This window comes from Micropterus salmoides, unplaced genomic scaffold (assembly GCF_014851395.1).
Source record: "Micropterus salmoides isolate LMB-PRFRI ecotype aquatic unplaced genomic scaffold, ASM1485139v1 Ms_hic_scaffold_3, whole genome shotgun sequence".
Lineage (NCBI taxonomy): Eukaryota > Metazoa > Chordata > Actinopteri > Centrarchiformes > Centrarchidae > Micropterus > Micropterus salmoides.
Window position 1 is genome coordinate 38,528,261 of NW_024042261.1, and position 22,929 is coordinate 38,551,189.

General features: G+C 40.1%; 2 protein-coding genes and 1 pseudogene across 2 annotated transcripts; all 3 read left to right on the forward strand.

Annotated features, from left to right (window-relative positions):
* Positions 1-5,393: 5,393 nt before the first annotated feature.
* LOC119883562 (putative olfactory receptor 8G2) lies at positions 5,394-6,970 on the forward strand. The gene has a single exon (XM_038694270.1). It carries the CDS (start codon positions 5,422-5,424, stop codon positions 6,379-6,381), a length of 960 nt encoding a protein of 319 aa, XP_038550198.1. The 5' UTR covers positions 5,394-5,421; the 3' UTR covers positions 6,382-6,970.
* A 5,894-nt stretch (positions 6,971-12,864) lies between these two features.
* LOC119882510 (olfactory receptor 11A1-like) lies at positions 12,865-13,821 on the forward strand. Its single transcript, XM_038692548.1, has one exon. The coding sequence runs from the start codon at positions 12,865-12,867 to the stop codon at positions 13,819-13,821; it is 957 nt and encodes a 318-aa protein (XP_038548476.1).
* A 6,459-nt stretch (positions 13,822-20,280) lies between these two features.
* LOC119882511 lies at positions 20,281-21,231 on the forward strand (annotated as a pseudogene).
* The last annotated feature ends 1,698 nt before the right edge of the window (positions 21,232-22,929 follow it).

Sequence of the window (22,929 nt, forward strand, 5' to 3'; positions counted from 1 at the left end):
ATGCTGGACACTATGTAAAACATCTGAGTTATTATCTGGAGTAACGTTTAAAGATTAAACTATCTAACGGAGATGGCGTAGATCACCAGGTGAGGCTTGAACGCCTTTAGTGCCTTATTGGTTCTGCTGCTTTCAGACCCGTGGAAGCTTATGGTGGGGATCTTTATGTAACAGCTGAAAAGGCCAGACGACAACGGCACTGCAATACCATGATGTGAAAGACGAGTGAGGGATCTGCTGTCACCAGTGCTGGAAGTAAAGAGCCTGTTGTGAAGGAGCTGGAAAGCATCTCCCTCAACAAGGTGAAAAGGGATTCATGCTCATCGACTGTCAAGTCCGACCAAACAGATTAATGCAGGAAGTTCAATTTGTGTTATGTTTTTTTTATTTTTTATTTGGGAATTCCTACTAACCACTCTCTCTTTGAGGTCATCTCCCAGGGACGTGACGTCATGGAGTACACATCTGAGAACCAAGCGGGAACTTCCGGATCTGAAAGGTGATGCCAATGCAGAAGTCTGTGTTTCGTCTAAGAGCTTGGACCGGTTAAGTTTGTAACATTTTGGTCGCCTAAAAATGTCTTGTTACTAGTCAAAGTCACAGAACACAGCACTAGAAGACACAGACAGACTAAGAGATGCGCTGCACAGCTAACATTAGCAAGACAGACTAGAGAGAGAGGCACTGCACGCTGGCTCATCATCATCTTAATGTTACCGTTGTTTTCTGACATCAAACGTGAAGCGAACACACGATTACCTGATCATTTCTGCAGTTAACTCATGGTTGCTCCAGAAGCGTGCGACCTCTGACATGTATAGCAATTGTAAGTCGCTTTGGGAAAAAAAATGAATAAATGTAATATTATTCATTGGGAGTCCTATTATGCGATTAAATTTCAAGATCTCAGCATTTGTCAATCAATCAATGGCAACAAGCAAAGTCTGAAGTGCTTGTTATTGCAGACTTGCATAATGCTGACGAGCACTTCAGGGTCATCACAGTATGTTATGATCAGAGTCTGTGAGGGTCCAGGATTCAGCCCCGGATTTGAATCCTGGCAGTGAATCGTCAGTGAACAGCAGTGTGTGAGGTTGTTCTACCCGGTAGCCGCCTCTCACGGAGGCCACTTGAGGTGTGTTTGATTCATTGATTTTGTAGATTCAATCCCATTTTCAAAGACTGCAATTATTCTGATGACAAGAGGAAATATGTTACATTAACAAGCTGTACAAAAGGTTTGTGAACATTTACTCTGCATCCACCACCTTCAGCTGTAGAAGAAACTGTCTCAACGCAATTTTAGTAAGTTGTAGTAAATTAATCTGTGAGTTGTCCAAGATACCTTATTCTTCGTCCAGCCGTATCTGATTGTTAATGATTATTATTATTATTATTAGAGAATTGCAATTTTAATTCAATTCAATTTTATTTCTATAGCGCAAAATCACAACAACAGTTATCTCACAGCGCTTTTCATAAAAGAGCAGGTCTAGACCGAACTCTATGATGTTATTTACAGAAGCCCAACAGTTAATAATTTTCTAACTATTCATTTGTTCCCACAGTTCTGACAGGCAGACCATGTTTTGAGCAGCAGCTTGACCAGACATGACATGAGCTGGAGCCACAGCACCACAAGAGCTGACTCTACACTCTTGGTAAGTATAAATATACATTAAATGCGCCGTAAAACCCAAACTGGAGCTAAAAGAGCCTTAAAAGCTGCAGAATTGCTGAGAATTCTTTGTGGGTTCACAACATAACACACAGACAATTGATTGTTAATCATAAAATCATAACTAGAGCTTTAAAATTCTATCAAACAATAAAAAGTAATGCTCATAAATAAAAACTTTTGCACTAACTAACCCACCCTAACTAATGAAAACCTCTCAAAGGCTGCCGTGTCCTCGGGGAACGTGGGAGGTTAGATCACTGTAGCTCATTATGAAGTCCCTCAGGTCAAAGGTCATTCCAGCCTGTCAACATGTTTGTCCTAGAGACCTCTTTAGCCACAGTTTCCACGAATTCCCTCTGAAGCAAATTACAGTCAGAGCTGTTAACCAGTGAGACCAATCAGCCTGAGCAGACCTCAGCGCTGGTTCCACTGGTGCACAGAGGGCTGAGGACGATAATGACCTCCCCTCAGACTCTGTGACAACAGAATGGACAGACACACTGACGTTTTGTCTAACAATAGAAAATATTACTTTTACTGGGCAGTAAAACAATGTTGGGTATGATGGTGTGTAGAGTTTGAGGACACAGAGCCAGTGGCGTGAGGTAGTAACAATGGGCCCCAGTGCAGTCTGTTATGAACCCTATATTTCTGTGCCTTGTTTTTCTACGGTTTAACAACTGATGAGATTAGATGCGTAAATACCTCATTTAAAGCTCCTTAAATTGATTTCTTTCCATATTAACATATTAAATTCAGTCTCTCTCCAACACACAGACACGCTGCTGCAGCAGCTGTGTTGCTGCGCCTGGACGCAGCAGACTAAAGTACCATCGTGTAATGGATTTTAGAGTCGGACTGTGTCACCTTGACTTTTGTATTTGCAAAGTACAGAAATCAAAGAGAAAGGTATAAGGAGCGCATGGCCGGTTGCCGTCACTGTCAAAACCCTTGAAACGTCACTACAAACAGCTGAGTGCAGGTGGTGTCCACTGCGGTGCTTAAATGACGCAGACTTTTTCGGGCAATTTCAGTATAATAACCTCCTGAATCACAACAACCACGTTCCTCTTCAACAGAGAGGAAAGACATTATGGTGAATAAGAAAAGTGGCCTACTCATAACACAACACCATGTTCTGAAAACGGACCGTTACGGCAGATTAATACCCACAAACACGTCCTCACAATTAAACGGGTAGGCCTACTCAGCGGCGAGCTGACCCCGAAATGACGCACCAAATCCACTGAAAAAGCACTTGTAAAGTTACTTCAGTATTTGAAAGGCACCGACGAGCCTGCTTTGAGGGAAATCTTTGACAATGTCCTCAGTAATCCAAAACAATCTTATCTGGGAGCTTTGCGACCCTCTGGAACTACTTTTTTGTGTGAATGAATGACTGCTAGCCTGCACGTGTGCTCCGCTAGGCTACTGGTCAGATTTTGCATTTCACCTGATTTCTGGAGTCTTGTCATCTTGTCACATGATCAAATAGAAACTTAAGATTGGGCATTCATTTACATATTACCCAGCAATCACCACTGCATTTGTGGGCAATGTGTCACGAATAGCAAAGAAAATAAGGCTGTTGAATCTGTGGAATAAATTTTTTTTATATCTCACCATATACCTGATAGCCTACTGCTTGCAACAGACTTTTCAAAACACTCTGGTGTCTGACACCACAGCGAAAGGGGGAAATGCACATATGAGTGTGTGTATATACCACCTGATCGCCATAAAACAAAATACAAGATGAAACAGGTGTTTAATATTGATTGACAAGATATGATGCATTTTTACTATGTAACTGACAAAGACCAGCCCCGTCAAGGGCCCCCAGTACAGTGCGGGCCCCAGTGCAGCTGCACTGTCTATACCTACGCCCCTACAAAGAGAAGAAAACAAAGACAAAACACATCCCACAAACCCAAACCCGTGACAGTACCCCCCCCCTCAAACAACGACACCCGGCGTTCCAAAAACAACCCTATCCCAACAACAGAAACTAACACCCCACCCAAAAGACAAACCAGGCTGAGGGAGGACAGGAGGAGGGCCAGAGTCCATGAGCAGGAAAAAAAACAAAACCATCCCCCAAACCGAAACAAAACACCACACCCCCAAAACACAAGTCCGAACCAGGGTGGGAGGAGGGATCCCTGGAACACAGAAACCAAAAAAGTCTCTGGTGGACGGCCAGAGAACTCTGGTTCAACAGGAAACCTCAGGCAGGCGGCCTGAAGGCGGGGCAACGGGGAAACCAGAGAGTTCAGGGGGACGACCCGGAGGTCGACCCAACAGGCCGAGCAGGTCAGGAGGCCTACGCGGAGGTAGGCCCTTCAAACTGAGGTGGTCAGGAGGTCGGCTGAGGGGCCGGGGACGAGGGGGAGACCTCTCCGGAGGCGTCGGGATCCGCGAGACGCCACTTGAGGTTTGTTTGATTGAAAACTCCTGTTATAGCGAGCCTGTTTCCAGGCCAGGGATCTATATCTACAACCTGATGGTAGCAGAGTGAAGAAGGTGTTGAGAGGATGACTATTATGTGTGCTTTCCATAAAATGGCTTTCCTATTAAGGTCAGCGAGGTTGGGGGTGGGGAGACCAATTATTTGGAGGCATTATTTGTGATGTGTGTAAGTTTGTTCCTATTGGACACAGTGAGTATGTTGAAATAACAGGTTGAACAGTAAAGAAGGTTGGGTGCTACTGAAAGGGATTTGAAGTCTTTGTCGGCAACGTTTGAAAGTGTCTGTAGTATGTTGATTTAATTCAGTTTATTGGCCAGAGTAAGTCCAAGGTATCTGAAGCTCTCCACCCTTTCAACAGCTTCGTTACTGATGCATTTATATGTAGTATTAACATGCTAGGCTAACAGTCTGTCAAACACCGTAAACACATCTTTGCCTTTAATGGGCAGCTAATAGTGAAGAGGCAGACTAGAAACTAGGGAGAGAAAGGAGTATGATTCCATCTGTAGTCTTTATTCCCCGTCAAACTGGTCTGTTTCCAACCACAGAACCTGTGTGGGCTTTGTCCTCAACAAACCGTTGGGATAATTATTGACTCAGGGAAACATTTAACCAGGGGGAAGACATTGCTGAGAACATTAAAGCCTTTAAAAAGGTCTCCTTAATGTGTGATATTAGGAGAATATTGAGCTGGGGACAGTATGCTCCCATCTGGGACCACCTTTTTACCTTTTTGACTTGTGACTCTTTAGAGCCAGTGAATGCCTGCTGGAAACCTCGTCACAGGTTGTCCATAAACTGTTACCAAAGACTGATGTTTCCTTTCAGACTATTTATTTTTTGTAGTGTTTAAGGCCCTTTTCAAGATCTTAAACTCTAGTATTTGACAGAGATGGGGAAAAAAATTATGTATGTATAAGTGTTTAATAATCACATGTTCACCCCCCCCCCCCCCACCCCCCACCAAATCAAACCATACTCTTAATTAAGTGTCACATTTAACATATTAAGAAGTTTTGTTTTGAAAGTAACCATGAAATGAAGCGGTGTTGCTAACAATAATGACGTAGGACTGGCCTGTTGCTCTGTTAAGGTATAAGTCAGAAGAAGTTTCTGCACCTGACAGTTAGAGGTGACCACAGCAGTCTGGCGGGGTAAGTTTAGGCTGCCTGTGATACTGTAAATTATTTATTCTAGGATAAGTAATGAGAAGAAACTCTTTCAGTATTTGCACACTTTGTAGTTTGTAGTTTTGTCGCTTAAAACAAGAATGATGATAAATTCAACTTTATCAAGTTTATCTTATTTTATTCTTGGAGCTTATTTGCATGTTGGAAACTTAAGATACTTTTATTTCCTGATAACTGCTTTGCTTTACATTGTAATTGTTGCAGTCAACACGTCTCTCATTGTGGTTATCTGTATGAACAGAAGCTTACATGAACCTATGTACCTTTTTCTGTGCAGCCTGTTTGTAAATGAGCTGTATGGTAGTACAGGGTTGTTTCCATTCCTTCTGCTTCAGATTCTCTCTGACATTCACACTGTTTCTGCTCCCTTTTGTTTCCTGCAGATTTTCTGTTTATATACTTATGGAAGTATAGAATTTAGTAACTTAGCCATCATGTCTTACGACAGATATCTTGCTATCTGTTGTCCTCTACAATATAACACACACATGACTTTGAACAAGGTGTTTATCCTTATTTTTGGGGTATGGTTGTACTCTTTTGTGAAATTTCTAATGACTTTGTCCTTAAACATCCGGTTGACACAGTGTAGAAACATCATTAACAGTTTATATTGTCAGAACTACCTAGTAGTTAAGTTGGCGTGCTCTGACACAAGACTGAATGACATTTATGGACTTGTTGGTATTGTTTTCTCTGTTGTAATCCCCCTGCTTCTAATCTTTTGTTCTTACATAAAAATTCTTAAGGTTTGTTTTGCTGCTTCCAAACAGACCAGACAGAAAGCTGTCAGTACCTGCACACCTCAGCTTGTGTCTCTGTTGAACTTTTCTTTTGGCAGCAGCTTTGAGATGATTCAGAGCAGATTTGATATGACCGGTGTTCCCAGTGTGCTGCGTATCTTTCTCTCTCTGTATTTTCTCACCATACAACCACTTTTGAATCCTATCATGTATGGAATGCAAATGTCCAAAATCCGAAGAACATTTAAGCATCTGTTCTGTTTTAAACTGTTCACTGGTCAGATTGATACCATGTAAGTGCAATAAAAAAGTGTCAGTAAATTATTCATAACATCTCGCATTGAAATGTGCTGACTGAAAACATGAAACTGAATGGGGGGAAAATGTGAAGAGAATTCTTGTGAGCTTGTCAGACCTCATTACTGGTTTAGATATGTGTAACCACTGTATTGGATATTGAACTCTAATGCTAACCTATGTCATGTTGTAATTTGTCACATGTAATACTTTCTAAAGTTTCTAAACTTTCTGTCTGTCTGAAACAAGCTAATCATGACCTTGGGTTGCCTTGGAGAAAGTTTAAGTTAAATTTATTACTTTGGAAAGTTACAAGCTGTGACCTTTTTTTGCTCTGTAATGACTCTAATGTGATCTAGAGAGACCCTGTGTGAAACTTACATGCCCTTTCTCATTAAGTATTTCTTCACAGACCAATAGAGATCAACATCAAAGAGAGAACAATATTGCCATGTTAGGTCATACACCAAATCATTCCAAAGCTATGAAAGGAGTAAATACTGATTAAACTTGAGTGCAACAATTAGTTAAAACAGTCTATTAAGCACTTCACGTTAATATCTCAAAGACTAATCTAACCAAATTTGATCAAAACACTGGCAAAGCAATAAAATGTCGTGAAAATTAATAGCAACATAAAAAACTGAAAACAGTAACTTGGAACTCATAAAGGATTCATCAAAAGTCCATTGGTACATCTTTCTCAAACAGCACATTATTGTTGTGCAATTTAAATGTATAAAAATCTGTAAGGGGCACCACACATCAGTAATTAGGTCTCTCTTTCAGGATTTTCTATCGATCAAACACTGTGTTTTAGATTAGTTTATAAAAAGACTGTAATTGTTAACAACTCAACTAGGTGAGAACCCTCGCTAGCAAAACTTGAATCATCAAAGAACGAATAAAGAAGTTACAATAAAATGTTTGTCTTTGTCTATTTATTAAAAAGAGGAACAGGGCACGTTAATTCAGCTGAAGGAAAGAGCTCTAAACACCGTGGTGTGTTCAGAGAGTCTGACCAAGACATAAGATAACTGGTATCATTTAGTGCTATTACATAGACACGGAGTCTGGGGAAGAAGGTCTCTTTCTCAGTCCTGAGGGAAACTGAACCGGAATGGAATCCTTCTGATTCTCAATGAGACAAAACAATCTTAAAGGAATTTGTTGTACGAGAACACATGGGCCCTTGAGGGGAAATAAAGCTCAACTAAGCAGAAGAAGTCTAGAGCATTATAAGAATATAAGTACACATAGGACAATGGTTAATTTTGCCCTTACAATTAGTAATCTTTAACAGCGAATACTCATCATTTCTGCTCGTATAATTGTCCCAAAAATAAAACAAATACTAGAGGATTCTGAAGACCCCAATAATACTATAGGTCCCCTATTGGATCAAATGTATGTACTTTATGGAATTCAGCATACTAAATCGGCCACTGTCCATCCATCGTAGGGGCTGAATCCAATCCGGGGCGGGGTACACCATGGACAGGTCGCCAGGCCACACATAGACAAACAACCGGTCAAACTCACAAATAATTTAGGGCAGTCACACTCACCGAAGGACAATTTAGGGGCACCAATTAACCTGTCTCTGGCAGCCAGAGTACATTATATCAGAAAAAATAAAGATATTCATAGATGGACAACTAAGAAGTTGGTGATTATTATTATTATTAGTAAATTATTTTGGTGGTACTAGAACAATTATAATTTCCTAAATTCTATTTAGTCTATTCTACTATGCATGAGCCATGTAGGAATCATTCAACAGAAAGATATAATTTATGATCACACAAAATGGTGTTGAAATCTTAAGCTATCAGGAGAACATATCAGATCTACATGTTAATATGGCTTAATTGCACACTTAAGGAATACTGTCTAGACTATACGGGTTGTTCAAGTGGGAGATGGCATCTTCTGGGTTATCAAATGGGCACCCTCTTTCCTCGATGTTTCGCTGATAGGCCCACGACACCTCCAGTGGGTCCAGCAGTGATTCCCGGTGTCCCAGGCTCACCCCCTAGATACCATCTCCTCACTTGAGGGGCCCAAGTTGAGTCTTTTCTCTTCACCAAAGCCACTGACAGCCATTTTCAGCAGCTCTGGGGAGCTCAATTTTGGGGGCCTAAACATACTCAAACTCACCAAACTTTGCAAACATGTCAGAACTGGTGAAAAATTCCGTATTTTATGGGTTTCGCGCATGGGTGTGGCAAAATGACTCGCTAGCCCCACCTAGAATATTGGAAAAGATTAGCCCCTTGTTCACGTTCAACCTACATGTACGAAATTTTCTGGGGACATGTATCATATCAAGACGCACAAAAAAGCCTCAAGAACCCATAGCCTAAACTCAACAGGAAGTCGGCCATTTTGAATTTTACGGCCATTTTTGGATGATTTACACACTCTGTACTTAAAGAACTCCTCCTAGGGATTTAGTCGGACCGACTTCAGATTTGTGCTGTGCCTTCTAAAGGCATTGACGATGAAAATTTGTGCTATCTGTGAGTTTTCGTCGATGGGCGTGTCCGTGGCGTCAATGATCAACTCTTCGCCATGACACAGGAAGTTGTTGTAACTTCAGTGTACATGCTCACATCTGAACAAATCTTTACGTGCTTGATAACTGTCCCGCCCCAATCTATACGCCTATATTCATTTCTAGTCATAGCGCCAAGTGCTATGTAACGCCACAAAGGGGACACAGGAAGTGACGTATGACGCCTTCATGCAGCGTCCGAATCGTGTAGCAAATTCACTGCCACACCGGTGGAGCTCCAGAATATGCAGCGTGGCAGCCTCACACCCCGACGCACTACAGGTGCGAGGGCCCGGCCAACGCTGCCTGCAGCTTTAATTCTCATCTGTAACTTATGGAAGCCTCTCAAAGGCTGCCATGTCCTCAAGGAACATGGAAAGTTAGGTCACTGTAACTGTATTAATTAAGTCTCTCAGGTGAAAGGTCATTCCAGCCTTTTTTGTCCTGTCTCAGTCGTTTGTCTATCTGTATCTATAAATGTCTCACCCATATGTTTATGTAGTATTAGCATGCAAGGCTAACAGTGTGTTAACTGTTACTTTAAATACACGCTGTGACATCTTTTGGAGCACAAAGACACTGTAAACACACCTTTTATCTGCCCAGCATGAAGCTGTTAAACCTAAGCACTGCACCTTTTGTGACGTCAAACGTGAGACATCAGAACCTGGCCCTGAACCTAGGAGCATAGATACACTTCCATCTGGGAACACTAATCATTGGTCCTCGTTGGCAGCTTAATCAAGGCTGATATTCCCTTTCAGATTGTTTAATTTTTGTAGTTGTTGAAGTACTGAGATGCTGGTTAGCTCACATGGTAGAGCATGTGCATCGTGTAGAAGGTTAAAGTCCTTTCTGCAGGGCCCTTGGCTTGATTGGGATTCTTTGCTGCACGTCATCCTCTCCCTCTCAGCTGTCTTCAGCAATAATGAATTTTTCAAGAATTTTAAAGACAAGGACAAAGCTAACAATTTGAGAAAAGCCCAAAGGAATTAACAAAATGTTACATTTTGTGTAGAAGTATTCTCCCTTATTAATCATCACCTGATCAGCAACATTCCCAAAAATCAAATCATACACTTAAATAGGTATAACATTAAACATATTAAGAAGTTTTGTTTTGAAAGTAGCCGTTCAAACGAGGCTTTACTTTCTCCAGTTGAGCTGGTGCTGCGAACAATAATGACATAGGACTGCCCTGTGGGACTTTTCTGTTCTGGAAACGTATAACACATCAGGTGTTTCTGCACCTGACAGAGGTGACTGCAGCAGTCTGGCTGGGTAATTTAAGGCTACCTGTGATACTGTTAATTAAACAAGTGAATTATTTATTCAGTGAAAAGTGATTAGACGAAACTTCTTCAATATTTGCTCACTGTCAACACGTCTCTCATTGTGGTTATCTGTATGAACAGAAGCTTACATGAACCTATGTACCTTTTTCTGTGCAGCCTGTTTGTAAATGAGCTGTATGGTAGTACAGGGTTGTTTCCATTCCTTCTGCTTCAGATTCTCTCTGACATTCACACTGTTTCTGCTCCCTTTTGTTTCCTGCAGATTTTGTGTTTGTACTCTTACGGAAGTATTGAATTTGCCTGTTTAGCAGTCATCTGTTGTCCTCTACAATATAACACACGCATGACTTTAAACAAGGTGTTCATCTTTATTTTTGGGGTATGGTTGTACACTTTTGTGACTTTTATGGACTTTTTATTGTTGTTCTCACCATTGTAGTCCCTCCGTTTTCAATAATTTTGTCTTACATGAAAATGCTTCCGAACGCTGTCAGTACCTGCACACCTCAGCTTGTGTCTCTGTTGAACTTTTCTTTTGGCTGCAAAACAACTCTTCGAAGTACAAGTTTATTGTCATAGTACAGCATAATAATTGTGCCCTGGCTCTCTCATCCTTGAGATAAATGCAGACTATCTATAACATAACAATTACAGGTAAGTTATACGATTCTACATGTCCTTTTGTCAAACTCAGAGAATATCTAATTATGGCTCTGTAAATGGGAAACACAGTGGTTACACAGCACTGTTCCAGCCATGATTTAAGAGTCTGTAACATTAAATGACTTGCCCACAGACATATAGGGTTAGGCGTTAAGGTTAAAAACGTCGGACTTGCCAGGAGGGTTGACTGTCTTTTAGTTAGTGAAGTTTCTAGACTCCAGGACTTCAGTTCATTTATTTTGTCTAAGAAAATATGAAGATGTAAAAGATGAGATCTCAGCTCCTGTAAATTGATCTAAACTGCCTCGGGTAGTCCTAACGACCAAAATGACTGTCATTACCACAGCCAGGAACACTAACGAACCAGCAATATCGACGATTCTGGCCAACGACCCCACTGAGGTTAAATAGCTGAGTTTCCCTGCCAGTCAGTCAGAACTGAAGAAGTCCTTTGAATGAGGGACGAAACGTCTTCTAGTATCTTCAACAAAGTCCAGTTGCTCTTGACTTTAACCTGCTTTGGATAATCTAAACTGCTGTAAAAATCTCTCTCAGTAAACCTGTAATTTCATCTACTCTCATCTGACACATGACCTGTGAGCAGGATTTCAATTTTAATGCTGAAGTCATACATTCATTAAATCAAACCAAAGTTACTGTGAATCTTTTTAGATTTTTAATGCAGCTGTAGAGGAAACCTGGAAAACTTTTCTTGCCAGGTGGAAGCACTTTTACAGTATTTGAGCTTTTCACCATCAGTCAGGCTCGCAAAAATACGACGGCAATGTAAAGTAGACGAGACAGCTGATCTGTTTACTGCAGGGGAGTAAGAATGGCGGGGCTGGAGAATTATAAAGTGCGGAGTGCAACCCCTATCTGATGTATGTAAACCTTTATATGTAGCCTAGGCTATCTAACCTATATTAAAATAACAGCACCACAAATAGCCTGATTAACAGTAGCGGGAGTAGGCCTAATAATGAAATAATAGCAGCATCTGAAATATGAGCCAGTTAAGGGAGCAGTCTAATAACAGTAGGCCATGTCAACATAAATGTGCCTATTTAGCAATAATACTAGGCTATATCAATATAGTAAATGCTCGGTTCAAAGTAAAATTCAATAAGCTGAGTGCAGCAGAGCGTAAACAGCCATGGCTCAAAAGTAACGGAAGGAGAAAAGAATTACGAGAGAATGCAAAACATATTGCGAGGGAATGCAAACGTTTTGTGAGGGACACAAAACATATTGCGAGGGAGCGTAAAACATATTGCGAGGGGATGCAAAAATATTGTGAGGGATGCAAAACATATTGCGAGGGAGCGTAAAACATATTGCGAATGAAAGAAAAAGTATTGCGAGGGACGCAAAACATATTGCGAATGAAAGAAAAAGTATTGTGAGGGACGCAAAATGCATTGCGAGGGGATGCAAAAGTATTGCGAGGGACGCAAAACGCATTGCGAGGGGATGCAAAAGTATTGTGAGGGACGCAAAACGCATTGCGAGGGGATGCAAAAGTATTGCGAGGGACGCAAAACGCATTGCGAGGGGATGCAAAAGTATTGTGAGGGACGCAAAAGTAGTCCTCAAAAAAACATACTCTTGTTAGCCTTCAGAGCCACCGTAGAGACTACATATTGCCCGTTTAAGTGTCACATTAAACATATTAAGAAGCTTTGTTTTGAAAGGAACCATTCAAAGGAAGCTTTACTTGAAATGAAGAATTGCTGCTAACAAAAATGACGTAGGACTGACCTGTTGGGAATTGTCTGTAAAGGTATAACACATCAGGTGTTTCTGTACCGAACAGTTAGAGGTGACCACAGCAGTCTGGCTGGGTAAGTTTAGGCTGCCTGTTATTCTGCATATTTAATTAAGCAAATTAATTGTTCTTGGATAAGTGATGAAAAGAAACCTTTTCAGTATTTCCACACAGTTTGTAATTTTGTCTGTTAAACAAAAATAATGATAAACTCAACATTATCAGGTGTATCTTATTTTATTCTTGGAGCTTATTTGTATGTAGGAAACTTAAGATACTTTTATTTCCTGATAACTGCTTTGCTTTACATTGTAATTGTTGCTGTCAACACGTCTCTCATTGTGGTTATCTGTCTGAACAGAAGCTTACATGAACCTATGTACCTTTTTCTGTGCAGCCTGTTTGTAAATGAGCTGTATGGTAGTACAGGGTTGTTTCCATTCCTTCTGCTTCAGATTCTCTCTGACATTCACACTGTTTCTGTTCCCTTTTGTTTCCTGCAGATTTTCTCTTTGTATTCGTACGGAAGCATAGAGTTTTGTAACTTAGCCATCATGTCGTATGACAGATATCTTGCTATCTGTTATCCTTTACAATATAACACACGCATGACTTTGAAAAAGGTGTTTATCTTAATTATAATGGTATGGTTGTACTCTTTTGTGAAATTTCTGATGACTTTAACCCTAAACATCCAGTTGACTCTGTGTGGAAACATCCTCAACAGTTTGTATTGTCAGAACTATTTAGTAGTTAAGTTGGCATGTTCTGACACAACGGCGTATAACGTTTATGGACTTTTTCTTGTTGTTCTCACCATTGTTGTCCCTCTGCTTCCAATCCTTTACTCTTACATGAAAATTCTCAAACTTTGTTTTGCTGCTTCCAAACAGACCAGACAGAAAGCTGTCAGTACCTGCACACCTCAGCTTGTGTCTCTGTTGAACTTTTCTTTTGGCAGCACCTTTGAGATGATTCAGAGCAGATTTGATATGACCGGTGTTCCCAGTGTGCTGCGTATCTTTCTCTCTCTGTATTGTCTCACCATACAACCACTTTTGAATCCTATTATGTATGGAATGCAAATGTCCAAAATCCGAAAAATATTTAAGCATCTGTTCTGTTATAAGCTGTTGACTGGTCAGAGAGATACCATGTAAGTGCAATAAAAAGGTGTCTGTAAATTATTCATATCTTGCATCTCACCATCATCACCTTTCACCGTTAATGTGGACATCTGTGTACATTTAAAATATTATTATTATTAAATATTGAGAAGTTAACATAGGGTATTGTAATTTTAAATTATCTTATTGACTAACCCTGTTGTAAAATGACAAATAAACCTACCTTTTTTATCGACATGCTGCCCAGTACTCATGACCAAGAAAGAAAATTTGTGTTTACGCAGAGCAACACACACCTATATAATAAAAAAGTTAAAATGTTCATTTAGATTTTAAAGCAGAAATAACTAGTGGCTATGTAGTTAAAGTGGCAAAACAACTCTTCAAAGTTCAAGTTTATTGTCCCAGTACAGGGAAATGTTTGTGCCTTGGCTCTCTCATACTTCTGTACATAAATACATAGACCATCCATAACATATCAACTAAAGGTGGGTTATATGATTCTACACGTTGGTTTTTTTTGTCAAACTCAGTAAACATCTAACAATCTGGTGTTTGTACACATCAGGAAAAAAAAGAAAAAACACAGTGCAGAGCATGCAGGGTCAAAATGGCGGGTTGTCAGGGACAGAAAAGAAACGGGGAAACTTAAAGCAGGTTGCCTGAAGGCCGGGCAGAGAGGGAACAGGACAGTTCAGGGGGACGACCAGCAGGATGACCCGACAAAAAATGCCTCGTTGATGTCAGAGGACAGAGGAGAATGGGCAGACTGGTTCAAGATGACAGAAAGGCAACAGTAACTCAAATAACCACTCGTTACAACCAAGGTCTGCAGAACACCATCTCTGAACGCACAACATGTCGAACCTTGAAGCAGATGGGCTACAGCAGCAGAAGACCACACCGGGTGCCTCTCCTGTCAGCTAAGAACAGGAAACTGAGGTTACAATTGACACAGGGTCACCAAAACTGGACAATAGAAGATTGGAAAAACGTTGCCTGGTCTGATGAGTCTCAATTTCAGCTGCAACATTTAGATGGTAGAGTCAGAATTTGGTGTAAAAAACACAAAAGCATGGATCCACCCTGCCTCATATCAGTGGTTCAGGCTGGTGGTGATAGTGTAATGGTGTGGGGAAGTTTTTCTTGGCACACTTCGGGCCCCTTTGGGCCAATTGAGCATCGTTTAAATACGACAGTCTACCTGAGTATTGTTGCAGATCATGTCCATCTCTTTATGACCACAGTGTACCCATCTTCTAGCAAGGTGTACATAATAAACTGTCCAGTAGGATACGCCAGGGTTTGAGTGTGTATGAACATATTTTAAATTGTTGTCTTCTATTTGCCAGTGCAGTCTTTCACAGAGTGGTGAACCCTTCCCCATCTTTACTGCAGAAAGACGATTTTCAAATCCAATCATGTGACTGACTTGTTGCAAGTTAACCTAATTAATTATGAGATGTTCCACCGGGTGTTTTCTTTTAGCATTTCAAAAATTTTAGGCAAATAAACAGATTTCTCAGTTTCACTATTTGAAAAGCTGTCTTTGTGCTATAATTATGAGGTTTCTATTTAGATTTTTCACAGAGTGCCAACCTTTTTTGAAACTGGATTGTGGTATTTCACAAGGACAAAGCAAAAGAATTGAGAAAAGCCAGAAAGAAATTAAATAATTTACTGTAGAAATAATGGTCTTCCTCTTTCCTTTCTTCACGAGATCACCCCCCCCAAACATGAAACCATACTCTTAATTATCACATTAAACATAGTAAGAAGCTTTGTTTTGAAAGTAGCCATTCAAATGAAGCTTTACTTGCTTCAGACACATCTTCTGACTGTTGTCAAGCTGGTGCTGCTAACAATAATGACGTAGGACTGGCCTGTTGGGACTTTTCTGTTCTGGAAAGGTATAACACAGTAGATATTTCTGCATTCCACAGTTAGAGGTGACCACAGCAGTCTGGCTGGGTAAGTTTAGGCTGCCTGTGATGCTGTATATTTAAACAAGCAAATTATTTATTCTAGGATAAGTAATGAGAAGAAACTCTTTCAGTATTTGCACACTTTGTAGTTTGAAGTTTTGTCGCTTAAAACAAGAATGATGATAAATTCAACTTTATCCAGTTTATCGTATTTTATTCTTGGAACTTATTTGTATGTTGGAAACTTAAGATACTTTTATTTCCTGATAACTGCTTTGCTTTACATTGTAATTGTTGCAGTCAACACGTCTCTCATTGTGGTTATCTGTATGAACAGAAGCTTACATGAACCTATGTACCTTTTTCTGTGCAGCCTGTTTGTAAATGAGCTGTATGGTAGTACAGGGTTGTTTCCATTCCTTCTGCTTCAGATTCTCTCTGACATTCACACTGTTTCTGCTCCCTTTTGTTTCCTGCAGATTTTCTCTTTGTACTCTTATGGAAGTATAGAATTTGCCAATTTAGCCGCCATGTCTTACGACAGATATCTTGCTATCTGTTGTCCTCTACAATATAACACACGCATGACTTTAAACAAGGTATTTATATTTATTATTGTGGTATGGTTGTACTCTTTTGTGAATATTCTAATTATTTTATCTTTAAATATTCGGTTGACTCTGTGTGGACACATATTAACAGTTTGTATTGTCATAACTACCTAGTAGTTAAGTTGGCGTGCTCTGACACCAGACTGAATGACCGCCCCGAGCAGTTGGGGGTTCAGGCCCAGGAGGTGAACTGGCGCAACTACTCTGGTCCGAGTGGACTCGAACCGGCGACCCTCGGGTTCCAAACTAATCTTACGGACTGTACTACTGCTACCTCAGGGGAGTTCTGGCTGAGGTTTCCTTTGTTGTGAATGACTGTTCAGTCAGAGTTAACCTCCCGTAGGTCGTAGATGAACGTAGATGGCCAATGCTGAGCTAAACATGTTTACTAACCTCAGGTTTCTAACCTATTTTGCATTCCACACTTCTTTGTTTGGGCCTTGTTGTATGAAGTTTTAAAGCCAAAGTGTATGATGAATGGCACAGCTACTGCTGGTGTTTGTTGTCCTCTCTCACGTGTGGCCGCGCACAGCAGATATGTACTATGTGTTACGTAGGTAATATAGATAACGCAGGGAGGGGACAACAGCAATCTCATCAGACATTTCCTAAAAATAATCCTTGTTCACGAGTCCGAATCAAGTCTGAAGTCTTTTGAGAACAAGTCTAAAGTCAAGTCTGAAGTCACTGTGTGTGTGACTTAAGTCAGATTCCTCAGTAGAGGTCAACAGCCTCCCATCCTTACTGTACGCATCTTGGATGGTTCCCCTTTCTTCCACATGAGGTGGCGGACGGTTTTCCAGAAGCACCTTGGTGCTAGTCCTTCTCCATTGCTTCTCTGAAATTCTTCCCATACCCACTGCTTTGCCACTTTCACGACAGAGGCTGAAGCCTTTTGGGCCTGTCAGTACCTTGCAACCGACTCCTTCTTCAGTCAGACAGCTACCCCAACCACCGGTGTTCCACCACAAGGTTTGAGGATTACTGCCCCCTGAGGCATCGAAGACCTTGAGACCACAGCTCCCTGCTGCAACTTCAGCAATGGAAGCTTTGGACATTGACCACTCAGTATCATCACCATCACCGAGCTGGCCTTCTTTGCCAGCTTGCCCAGTTTGTTGGCTCCACAAGATCCAATGCCACCTCCCCAGCACACAGTAGCAAAGAAGATGACACTGGCCACTACAGACTGTTAGAACATCTGTAGCAGCCTGTTTTTGGTACCATCCGACCACACTTGTCTAGTCAGAATGACCTTCCAATGTCGTTGCTGTAGATTCTGGTAGTGTAGATCACTCGATGTCTTGTTCACTCCTGGCATATAGCTTGTTGTCATCCATGTAGAGGCTGTGACTGATGGTGGTTCCACTTTGGAACTACTATCCATAGTCAGTCTTTGTGATGATCTGGCTGAGGGGTTCAGGCCTATGCAGAACAGCAGCGGGGATAATCACATTGGTATATGGTGACTTGTTCAATTGGCTTTGTGTTGGCTTCCAGACTTGTTTTCCACAACCCCATTGAGTTCTTGATGAAGGCTATTAGTGTCCTGTTGATCTTGTACATTTCCAAGCATTCCAGTATCCATGTATGTGGCAGTGAGTTGTAGGCTTGTACCTTATCAATCTCTAGTTGTGATAGGAGATGTCCGAGCCGGTATGGCTCTTGTATTTGTGGTTTCACTCATAACTGAGGTAGACAAGTAGCATTAAGGACCTTGCCTAGTTCAAAGTGAGCATCAGAATGGGGAAGAAAGGCGATTTAAGTGAGTCTGAACGTGGCATGGTTGTTAGTGCCAGTCAGGCTGGTCTCAGTATTTCAGAAACCTAGTGATCTACCGGGATTTTAATAACCATCTCTAGGTTTTACAGAGAATGGTCCGGAAAAGACAAAATATCCAGTGAGCAGTTGTGTGGACGAAGATGCCTTGACGTCAGAGGAGATTGGGCAGACTGGTTCGAGATGACAGAAAGTCAACAGTAACTCGAATCACTCGTTACAACCGTACGCACAACATGTCGAACCTTGAAGCAGATGGGCTACAGCAGCAGAAGACCACACCGGGTGCCTCTCCTGTCAGCTAAGAACAGGAAACTGAGGTTACAATTGACACAGGGTCACCAAAACTGGACAATAGAAGATTGGAAAAACGTTGCCTGGTCTGATGAGTCTCAATTTCAGCTGCAACATTTAGATGGTAGAGTCAGAATTTGGTGTAAAAAACACAAAAGCATGGATCCACCCTGCCTCATATCAGTGGTTCAGGCTGGTGGTGATAGTGTAATGGTGTGGGGAAGTTTTTCTTGGCACACTTCGGGCCCCTTTGGGCCAACTGAGCATCGTTTAAATACGACAGTCTACCTGAGCATTGTTGCAGATCATGTCCATCTCTTTATGACCACAGTGTACCCATCTTCTAGCAAGGTGTACATAATAAACTGTCCAGTAGGATACGCCAGGGTTTGAGTGTGTATGAACATATTTTAAATTGTTGTCTTCTGCCTCTCCGTTCCCATTGGAAGTGGAGGTTTGAAGGCCACTGTATGAGGGAGCATTCTCCCAGCTTTACATGTTATGTTTGTCCTCTGATACTGCCCTAGGTAGCGCACGTCTGAATCCTTTTTGCACATCCTTGTTTCATTCTTCCTTTAATAAATACTGAAAGACAACAGTTTGATATAATCCATTTTTTTGTTTAATTCTGCTCCGGGAAATATACAATTTCCAAGACATCCCCTACAGAATCCTGTCTGTTTTTTAAGCAGTGCCATCTGAGGGCCGGAAGGTCACGGCTATCCAGTATTGGTTTTGGCCTTGACCCTTGCGTACAGAGATTTCCTCTGATTGTTTGGATCTAGTGTTAATTTTGTGAGCCTTTTTAAAATTTAGTCTTAGTCCTGTGTCAAATGTCCTTGTTAGTTTTTGTCATATTTAGTCCACTGTTTACTTTTTTTTTTTAATCAAGTTTTAGTTGACTAAAAGTCCAGGTATTTTAGTCATTAACCATCATTTTAGTCTCTTCTAACTCATTAGTAAAATTTTGATTAGTAAAAAAAAATGGTTGTTGACGAACATATTTAATTTGGTTTCGTCTGACGAAAGTAACACTATTGGAATCTTTATGATGTAATGTAGACAATGAAATCCCCAGATTCTTTGCATTTTCTTTGAGAAACATTATTCTTAAATTGTTGAACTATTTGCCAGTGCAGTCTTTCACAGAGTGGTGAACCCTTCCCCATCTTTACTGCAGAAAGACGATTTTCAAATCCAATCATGTGACTGACTTGTTGCAAGTTAACCTAATTAATTGAGATGTTCCACCGGGTGTTTTCTTTTAGCATTTCAAAAATTTTAGGCAAATAAACAGATTTCTCAGTTTCACTATTTGAAAAGCTGTCTTTGTGCTATAATTATGAGGTTTCTATTTAGATTTTTCACAGAGTGCCAACCTTTTTTGAAACTGGATTGTGGTATTTCACAAGGACAAAGCAAAAGAATTGAGAAAAGCCAGAAAGAAATTAAATAATTTACTGTAGAAATAATGGTCTTCCTCTTTCCTTTCTTCACGAGATCACCCCCCCCAAACATGAAACCATACTCTTAATTATCACATTAAACATAGTAAGAAGCTTTGTTTTGAAAGTAGCCATTCAAATGAAGCTTTACTTGCTTCAGACACATCTTCTGACTGTTGTCAAGCTGGTGCTGCTAACAATAATGACGTAGGACTGGCCTGTTGGGACTTTTCTGTTCTGGAAAGGTATAACACAGTAGATATTTCTGCATTCCACAGTTAGAGGTGACCACAGCAGTCTGGCTGGGTAAGTTTAGGCTGCCTGTGATGCTGTATATTTAAACAAGCAAATTATTTATTCTAGGATAAGTAATGAGAAGAAACTCTTTCAGTATTTGCACACTTTGTAGTTTGTAGTTTTGTCGCTAAAACAAGAAAGATGATAATTCAACTTTATCAATTTATCTATTTTATTCTTGGAGCTTATTTGCATGTTGGAAACTTAAGATACTTTTATTTCCTGATAACTGCTTTGCTTTACATTGTAATTGTTGCAGTCAACATGTCTCTCATTGTGGTTATCTGTATGAACAGAAGCTTACATGAACCTATGTACCTTTTTCTGTGCAGCCTGTTTGTAAATGAGCTGTATGGTAGTACAGGGTTGTTTCCATTCCTTCTGCTTCAGATTCTCTCTGACATTCACACTGTTTCTGCTCCCTTTTGTTACCTGCAGATTTTCTCTTTGTACTCTTATGGAAGTATAGAATTTGCCAATTTAGCCGTCATGTCTTACGACAGATATCTTGCTATCTGTTGTCCTCTACAATATAACACACGCATGACTTTAAACAAGGTATTTATATTTATCATTGTGATATGGTTGTACTCTTTGTGAATATTCTAATTCCTTTAACCCTAAACATCGGTTGACTCTGTGTGGACACATCATTAACAGTTTGTATTGTCATAACTACCTAGTAGTTAAGTTGGCGTGCTCTGACACCAGACTGAATGACATTTATGGACTTTTTGTTGTTGTTCTCTCCATCGTAGTCCCTCTGCTGCCAATAATTTTCTCTTACATAAAATTCTTAAGGTTTGTTTTGCTGCTTCCAAACAGACCAGACAGAAAGCTGTCAGTACCTGCACACCTCAGCTTGTGTCTCTGTTGAACTTTTCCTTTGGCTGCAGCTTTGAGATACTTCAGAGCAGATTTGATATGACCGGTGTTCCCAGTGTGCTGCGTATCATTCTCTCTCTGTATTTTCTCATCATACAACCACTTTTGAATCCTATCATGTATGGAATGCAAATGTCCAAAATCAGAAGAACATTTAAGCATCTGTTCTGTTTTAAACTGTTCACTGGTCAGATTGATACCATGTAAGTGCAATAAAAAAGTGTCAGTAAATAATTTTTAATATCTCGCAATGAAATGTTCTGGTTGAAAACATGAATGGAATGGAAACAAATGTCTTTCTATTAATGTTAATGTGAAGTGTGGTACATTTAAAATAACAAAGTAGAACAACATTAAAATGTTAACATAAGGTATTTATTGTGGCCATTATGAAATATTTATCCACATGCATCCCAGTACTTATGACCCAGAGAGAAAGTGTTTGTCACCTCATGTTTACCCAGAGCAATACACACCTATATATTAATAGAAGTAAAGACTTTCGGTTAGACAATGTGTGTGTGAATGATTTTAAAGCAATTTACTATTAACTATGTAGTTAATGTGGCAAAACAACTCTTCGAAGTTTATTGTCATAGTACAGCATAATAATTGTGCCCTGGCTCTCTCATCCTTGAGATAAATACAGACTATCTATAACATAACAATTACAGGTAAGGTATACGATTCTACATGTACTTTTTGTCAAACGCAGTGAATATCTAATTATGGCTCTATAAATGGGAAACATGGTGGCCACACAGCACTGTTCCAGCCATGATTTGAGAGTCAGTAACATTAAATGACTTGCCCACAGACGAAAGTAAATAGAAAAGGATGAAACAATCCACATGTTATATATCATTTTAGTATTGTTTTATCAATGGGGTTTTTGCAGCGCATTGATACTGTGAAGTCAAGATCACTGTAATCAGTTTAACACATTGCTCGCTTCAACGTTACATCTACTTGACTAAGTCCCCCTCCTTAAAGGTTAAATTATTTATATTTAATTATATCATAACAATTTAATAATGCATTGCATACAAACAGCACTTTTAACACCAAAAAAGCAATATCAGAAGCCTACTGGTCCTACCAGGCTGGACATGTAGTCTGCCAAAATACGTATCCCCATCCAAAATGCACAGATGATGGCCTACTATCAAGTATTTAATTTTGGACTAATAAAAAGGATGAATATGGAGACGTTTGTTGTTTCCTAGCAAAAGTTACAGTGGGATACAAAATATAAACTGGGATCCAGTGAATTTCTAGTACACTAGAACTTAATTCTGTTCATTAAGCCTTAAGAAGTGTTGCATGTACTGTAACTTGAGCTAAATAATATAATTTAACAAAACTATAACTAAGTTATTGAAACATACTAAAACATTGCCTTATATACTAAACAAGAAATTTTGAAAGCTTGAACATTGCCTTTGTGTCCATTGGCCCAGATTGAATGTGCCCCTCTGAAAAAACAACTGGCCCCAACGTGGCCTCCTCAATTAAATTGGTCTAGAAAAACCATTGCAGTCAGCTGATATTAAAGTTTATCTGTTAGTCAGACACATAGACGGAAGTGTGTCCAGGTTACACTTTTAGACTGTGGACTAGTCCACGTGGACCTGCTCTCAGTAGATCTTATTTACCAAATAAAATATTTTAAGTGGTTACTGGACTGGATCAGAATCAGGATTATTGCCAGGTACATTTTCACATACGAGGAATTTGCCTTGGTATATATTGGTGCTCACAGTACACATGCACATAAATATATAAAAAGTAAGGAGATCAAAACATACAGGAGATACAAAAATTACAATAATACTATAATACAATGCTGACATCCATCCATTCATCCGCTTATCCAGGGTCGGGTCGCGGGGGCACCAGCTCCAG